We start from the raw sequence: 7,793 nt of genomic DNA, 5'->3' as shown, positions 1-7,793 counted from the left end.
GTATGGTGGATTGAGGTTGTGTTGAAAGGATGGTCTCTGAGCACAGGGTGGGGATTGTTGGTAGCTGCAAGGCGGTCCACCATATCTATCAGCTTGGTATGCATTGTAGAATGGTCTTTGTCCATGATATCTAGGAGGGTGTTGTTGCCTAAAGGGGTGATCAGATCCTTGTGGCTCTATCCATCTTTGATTGCTTAGACCTTGATGCATAGTCCTGTTATAGCTTCCATTCCTTGCAACAAAATTAGAACCAAACTCAAAGCGAGATGGGTGAGAATTCATAGTAGCTATCAGAAATAAGAGGGAAGAGAAAGAACAAATAAACAAGTAAAAGAAAAATATTTACAATAACTAATAATAAGGCACACGTTTGCAATTCCCTGGCAACGGCGCCATTTTGAAGAACTGAAGATTGATGGTTCAAAAGTTATAGTAAACTCTCGTTGTAAGTATAGTTACTAAACCAAGCAATCAACCTTTCTTACAAACGTTTTGGTTGTCACAAGTAACAAACCCTTTTAAAATTGATAACCGAGTATTCAAACCTCGGGTCGTCTTCTCAAGGAATTGCAGGCAGGTATGTTCTTATTATTGGTTATGGATTTTGTAAATTGGGGTTTTGAAAGTGGGGAATAAGTAAATTAAAGGACAAATAAAATAAATGATTAACTATAAAATAAACTCTTGGCAAAATATGAAAATTTGGAAATCCTATCCTAGTTACTCCTATAAGACTGGAAATTAATCCCACTTAGTTAACCTTTGCGTAAGCAAGGGAAAGTCAAGTGAACCAATTGGTTAGATTTCCCAAGTCCTAGCCAACTCCTAAGGAAAGACTAGAGTTAGTGGAATTCCAGTTAATTAGCCGACATAACAATCAATCATGAATAGTTGATAACTCAAGAGCTTCCAGTTAATCAATTAAAGCCAATAATATAAAAAGCTAAATAAGAATCTTAAATATCTGGAATACCTCAAATAACATTCATTCAAAGCAGTAAAATCTAACATGGAAAAGTTCATAAGTCAATTGGGCAACATAAATCAAATACAAATAAAAGCATTAAAGTATCTCAATGTAGAAGAGAAGTCAAAATAAAGGAATATTGAACCTGATATGAAGATGAGATAAATCCTAATTTCTAAAAATCCTAATCCTAAATCCTAAGAGAGAGGAGAGAGCCTCTCTCTCTAAAAACTACATCTAAAACCTAAAATTGTGAGTTATGAATGCATGAATATGAATGGATGCATTCCCCCACTTTATAGCCTCTAATCTGTGCTTTCTGAGTCGAAAACTGGGTCAGAAACAACCCAAAAATCGCTAATTTTGAAATCTGGTACGTACAGGTCACGGGAAAGTGATGCAGTGGCGTCATCCACGCATTTGCGTGGAATGAGATTCGCAGATACGACGCGGACACGTCATCCATGCGTTCGCGTCACTTAACTTTGGTGCAGCTATAGCAAATTATATATTTTTGTGAAGCCCCAGATGTTAGCTTTCCAACGCAACTGAAACCGCATCATTTGGACCTCTATAGCTCAAGTTATGACCGTTTGAGTGCGAAGAGGTCAGACTGGACAGCTTAGCAGTTTCTTCAACTTCTTGTATTCCTTCCACTTTTGCATGCTTCCTTTCCATCTTCTGAGCCATTCATGCCCTGTAATCCCTGAAATCACTTAACACACATATCACGGCATCTAATGATAACAAGAGAGGATTAATATTAGCACATATCATCTTTTTGCCTCTCAAACTCACCAACAACACACTCACAAAGTAGAAGAGATTTTCTAATAACTCAATATATTTTCATTCATATGGAGAGATAATTAAAGTACACGGTGTTCAAGCCTTTATATAGGCAAAGTTTCATAATTAAATAATAATTCTTATAAGGGTTAAATATGATTTTGGTCCCTAAGGTTTAGGCCAAAAATGTTATTTTATTTTTAACAAAGATAGGGAGACTCAAACCCACAATCTCTTAGATGAGTATGTGGAGATTATGCCATTTGAGCTATAACTTATTGGCACCAAAAATTTTATTTGTCCCCAACCTTTTCTTGCATTTGAATTCATTCCTAAAGTTCAACTTGGTTTTAAAATTGTCATTCGGACTAAAATACCCTTCTCTAACAATCGTTCTCAAACAACCTTCTTTACCAAAATACTCAGTTTCTCTTCTTTTTTTTCGTCTTCTTCTTCATCCAAAATTTATGCTTTTGCTTCTACAGCCATTAAAATAAATTTAAATAAAATTATCATTAAGAAAATAAAGCATCATCAGCAACAAGGGTTTTCACAGCAACAACAACAACAATTAAAGTTTTTAAATAGAAGCAAAAGGAATAAATAAGAAACATCAGTAGCAGCAACAAGACACAACAATAGGACAACAAGAAAAACCAATGTAATAAACAAGAAACAGAAGCAGAAACCATTATTAAAGAATCAATAAATATGCATTTCAAATATTCCAGAATCAATAAAATAAAAAATAGAAAGTAACACTAATTTAGAAGTGAAATGAATTAGAAGTGAATCAAGCAGAAGCATATATTCACTATAGAAGTACAAACAAAAAGAAGAAGCTGCAAAATGATGAAGATGCGAGCAACAGCGAGTGACAAGGAGTAGAGGCAAGTAGCGTGAAACAACGGTGAGCACGTGAGGAGCAACGACAAGCGGTGAGGAGTAGTGGCGAGTGAGCAAGGAGCGACGTGGCAAAGCTCGCCAAGAAACAGCAAACTGGAGGAGCCACCTACACGGCTCTGACCCCACCGTCCGATCTGCTTGCGTCGATGCTATCTCCACCATGCCTTCTCATGGACGTGTTGGCACTGGAGCAGAAACAACGACGGCAATGCGCAACATCTCCTTCACCGGTATCATCGCCACCTTCCTCTTCCCCGTGCTTCTCTCTCTCTCTCTCTCTCTCTCTCTCTCTCTAGTGACTGCTTCTCTCTTTTTCTCTATTTTTTTCTTTTTTTTAATTTTATAATTTTTGTTAGGGGTAATTTGATCTAGAATTTTAAGATTTAGGTAAAAAGGATAATTTTAAAACCAAGTTGAACCTTATAGACGAATTCGAATGCAAAGAAAAGTTGGGACAAATAAAATTTTTGGCCTAAACCATAGGAACCAAAATCGTACTAATCCTTCTTATAAAAACTAAGCACTAATTGTAATATTTCATGAAACTAGTAGAAAATATGACTAATCAAAATTCATATTCAAATTTGTTTCAAATTCTTCAAGTTTAGTCATCAACTTGAAGCTTATAAGTCAGGATTCTTTTAATATGGAGATGATGAATGCAATTTTTTATATAAATATTTCATGGTTATTCCTTTATTTGTTTCATCAAAACCAATTGGACTTATAGTTTCTAATTTTGACTAGGAGATAAAATTTGACTTGTGATTCTTGTAGTTTCTAGTTTCATCACTTGTGATTCTTGTAGCTTCTAATTTTATGATAATTCTAGTATGGTGCAAATTGATTTAATTTTTACTAGCACTAACTAACATGAAAAAACTATAGACAGACCAATACAACGAAACCCAATGAACAAACCAGATCAAAAGACAAAAAAACTCAAACTTGATCCAACTGGTTAATTCACAATTATAAAATCATTAGTCACACAAACCCAGGATCCGCCAACCTCACATAACAAGATTATTATCAAGCATAACCCCATTGTTAAAGAAGCCAAACCACATGTCCCACTTTCGAACATAGTCGTCAACACCACCCATAACTTTACCAAGATTGCAACAATAATACACATAGACACTTTAAGGAAAATTGGGTGAACCCTTCCCCAGATGAATCAACTCAGGTGACAATGGAACACAAGGTGATGCCAACCTTTGACCTGGGGGCAAAGGAAGAACCTCCTAACTTCTTTTTCCACTATTCCTCCATATTTAGGCTTTGATAAATTGAGACACTACAAGAAAAAAGCCTGTGGCCACACTTTTTTCTTGCCAAGCTTAAAAAAGGATTAATGGCTACGCTTTTATAAGGGTGGCGATTGATCAGAGATTTGCCACGTTTCTTCTTGTCACGCTTCAAAAGCATGGAGAAAAAGGTCAATGGCCATGTGAGGGTGGAAATTGATTAGAAATTTGACCACGCTTCAAAAAAGTGGCTAGAGAAAAAACAAGTACGTTTTTGAAGCGTAGCAACATGGTTTTGCTATAATGACACTTTAAAAGCGTGTCCCTTTCTTGTAATTCTTTTGGCATGCTTCAAACACGTGGCCGAAAAATTCCCAACAAAAAAACTATTGTTCTTTTATCAAAACCTAACACTCCTAATAACCTAATAACAAAACCTTTGACCCTAACAGTATGTTTGGATCAACAAAAATTAAAAGGAAAGAAAATGCAAGGAGGAAAAGTAAACAAAAATTGAAGTTTTCCCTTGATTGGATTAGAATGGAAATTGGATGGAAAGGAAAAACAGTGGCATGGGACTCATACTTAACTTTTCCTTCCAAACCTGCGAAGAAAACCACTAAGAATTCTAAATAAAAGTAAAATTACCAATTTGTCCACTGTGTTAAAATTGAGAGCAAACTTCCTAATGTAGCTTGCTGTCTCTGAAACTTGAAAACACTTCTCTTTTCCACTGAAGCTTCACCGTTGTGCTCAACTGCCTATCATTGGCTTGTGTGTGTTGGTGATCCCTGTTTGGGTATTGTTGCTCTATTCAAAAGCTGAATAAATATATATGACATCATAAACCATTTTCCTTATTAATTTCTACATGTTTGATTTCTTAATTTTCTTTTTTATTTTTTCCTCTTTTTAATTGATTTGATTTCTTAATTATATGCCCCATTTGCAACCAAGTGTAGTGATTAACTGAATCAATATCATGGTTATAGTTTATTTAAAAGTCCAAAGCTTCCTAAATGGCTCCATCTAGTTATATTTTATCTTTCGGTACTGTAATTGTTTTATTTCAAATTTTTTTATTAAAATAATATATGATAAAAAAATAACATTACTATAGGTAGGAAATATCTGGGCATTCTTCTCTTTATGATCTTTTAAAGAATTCAAAAAAAATTATAGAAGGTAAAAGGTACAAAATATATTAGATGGTCACATAGGGTATGAGTATCCAAACATTGACTATTTATTAATCATCAATGGGACAACTAATTCTTTTTGCTCTTGTTTTTTTCTTTGTACATGACAGTGAATTAATGGACATATAACATAGCACATACACGCAACTATTACTATAGGATAATTTCCTTTGAGGTTTCCTCCAATTTTTACTGAAACCTTATATCTTTTTGAATGTCATCATGAGTATTTTAGTTCATTCCTCTTTTTTATAATGAAATTTAAATATACAAAAGTTCTTCAAATTAAATGGCTTATTATACTTGTCTCTGGCTAAAATCTCTTATTGATTTAGTTGTTACTAATGTCTAAATGGAAAGGAAAAGTAGTGTGCTTGTTTTATTGGTTCACTTACAAAGCATTTGTTCAACGTATCTTGAACCCATTTTTTTTTACAAATTATACTAAATCCTGCTTTGGTTAACTTAACTTTGTACCTTCTAAATTGTTAAGTGTTGTTGGTAGCTAAGCCCACTTAATTTGTGTGATAAATCAAAGTATTGATTAATATATGTTTATTGTTTATGACAATGATTTTTGGAATCAAGTTTGACATTTAGGCATTGGAGATAAGTGTCTCATAACAAGGTATCTTTATATTGCAACAAAGTAGGAAACCATATTTTTATATGTAGCATTTAGTTTTGATTTTTTTCAACAAACAAATTGTTATAGTGTAACAACATATGTTATTTTCTGTTTACTTTTACTATCGATATGTCCACTCTGAACATTATATTTTCATAGATAGATAATGAAAATATCGAAGATGCGAATTTAGAAGATATAACGAACGTCATGCATGACTTAAAAAATCAAGTACATCAAGTCACTTTTACTGATGTATATCAACCTGAACCAATACAAATCTTAACTTGTATCGGGGAAGAGTTAGAAAAGAGACAACATATTTGTGTCACATCTCTTTCATGTGTTACAGTGCATGCATTATATACTTTGGAATTATTATCATAATATAGGCCTAGGCAAATTAATGACAAAAACTTGGAAAGAGAAAATAGGCATACTCAATAAATGATGCAGTTACTGAAGTTTGAAAAATGCCGAGATGTCATACGTATAAGCCTTGAATCATTTAAACTGTTGTGTCAAAAGTTAAGAGGAACTGGTAGAGTAAAGAACTCAACTCGCTCTACCATTGAAGAGCAAGTCGCTAAATTCCTCCATATTATAGGGCATAATGTGAAAACTAGAACCATGTCTTTCTTTTTCCACCGCTCAGGGGAGACAATTAGTCGTCACTTTCACAACGTCCTACATGCTATTCTATCGTTAGAGGGAGACTTCTTCAAGCAACCATCTGGTGAGGATGTTCCTTATGAAATACTTCATAATAGTCGATTCTATCCATTTATCAAGGTTCTAAATATTTTTATTTACTAAGTGAATTTTATATAATTGTCAATGAAATAATTATAAAACTATTATGTTAATATGTCAATATACTTTACAAAAAAAGGACTGCATTGGAGCTATAGATGGAACTCATAGTCATGTGAAGGTACCAAGGGTAGAAGTCCCTCGTTTTCACGAAAGAAAAGATCACCCCATACAAAATGTATTAGCTACCTGTAGGTTTGATATGAAATTCACTTATGTATTGTCTAGTTAGGAAGGAACTGCCTCTGACTCGAGAATTTTGAAAGATACTCTAAGTAGGAAATATTCACTTCGAATCCCCGAAGATCTGTTATAGTGTAATTTATAAAATCATCTATATAAAGTTTAATTCATAGACACAGTATGTTATACTTTAATTTGTGTATGGAATTGTTGTAAGAAAATTTTATCTAGGTGATGGTGGATTTATGCTAAAGTCTGGGATACTTACACCATATAGAGGTGTTCGGTATCACTTAAAAGAGTATTTAGTACGTGAACCACAAAATCTGAAAGAACTATTCAACCACCGCCATTCTTCATTAAGAAACATCATTGAAAGATGTTTCGGAGTTCTAAAGACAAGATTCCCAATTATAGCTGGCGATACTGAACCTTATTATTCATTTGAAACTATGAGAGGTATTTTTTTGGCATGTTGTATATTGTATAACTTTTTGATGGGTGTCAATGTTGATCAATCTATAATTGATGCAGTTGATCGAGAATTGCTACAAGAACGCAACATAGATAGATCACGATCAAATCAACAACATGATGAGGATTATAGACATGTAGGATTGTTATGAGATAATATTGCAGCTAAAATGTGGAATGTGTATCAAGCTTTATGAGTGATTATATGTTTCATATATATGAATATGTATATATATGTGTATTTTGCGGTCAGAATTGTTTAATTATATTTTTAAGGGTATTTTTTACAGGCTAAATAATGCTAAATAAAGAAAATAAGACAATAGAAACTAATCATTCATCTAAAGACAACTTATGGTCTGATGAGATGGATGAAGTTCTACTGAATGCATTAGCAGAAGAAGCATTGAAAGGTAATAGACATGATGGATCGTGGACAACTGAAGCATATGTCAATGTTGTGAAGACTTTAAGCATAGCAATAGGTCCGCACATAACAAAGAACCACATTAAGAATAGAATAAAGACATTGAAAGATCATTTTGTTGAGGCATATGACTTATTTCATCACTTAAGTGGATGAT

General features: G+C 33.6%; 1 protein-coding gene across 1 annotated transcript; it reads left to right on the top strand.

Moving 5' to 3' along the window:
• Positions 1-6,189: 6,189 nt before the first annotated feature.
• Positions 6,190-7,361, top strand: LOC140177146 (uncharacterized). Its single transcript, XM_072209846.1, has 3 exons — positions 6,190-6,531; positions 6,632-6,743; positions 6,967-7,361. Exons 1-3 carry the CDS (start codon positions 6,190-6,192, stop codon positions 7,359-7,361), a joined length of 849 nt encoding a protein of 282 aa, XP_072065947.1.
• Positions 7,362-7,793: the final 432 nt, after the last annotated feature.

Source organism: Arachis hypogaea, chromosome 2 (genome assembly GCF_003086295.3).
Source record: "Arachis hypogaea cultivar Tifrunner chromosome 2, arahy.Tifrunner.gnm2.J5K5, whole genome shotgun sequence".
Taxonomy (NCBI): Eukaryota; Viridiplantae; Streptophyta; class Magnoliopsida; order Fabales; family Fabaceae; genus Arachis; species Arachis hypogaea.
The sequence above is the reverse complement of the archived record's forward strand: the minus strand, read 5'-3'. Positions and strand labels throughout refer to the sequence as shown.

What these genes read in the sequence shown, in the direction of transcription:
- LOC140177146 (XM_072209846.1), top strand. Translation starts at nt 6,190, where the DNA reads ATGCAGTTACTGAAGTTTGAAAAATGCCGAGATGTCATACGTATAAGC. An exon ending in GATTCTATCCATTTATCAAG is followed by an intron (nt 6,532 to 6,631) that starts GTTCTAAATATT and finishes TTACAAAAAAAG; the next exon opens with GACTGCATTGGAGCTATAGA. An exon ending in ACAAAATGTATTAGCTACCT is followed by an intron (nt 6,744 to 6,966) that starts GTAGGTTTGATA and finishes AATTTTATCTAG; the next exon opens with GTGATGGTGGATTTATGCTA.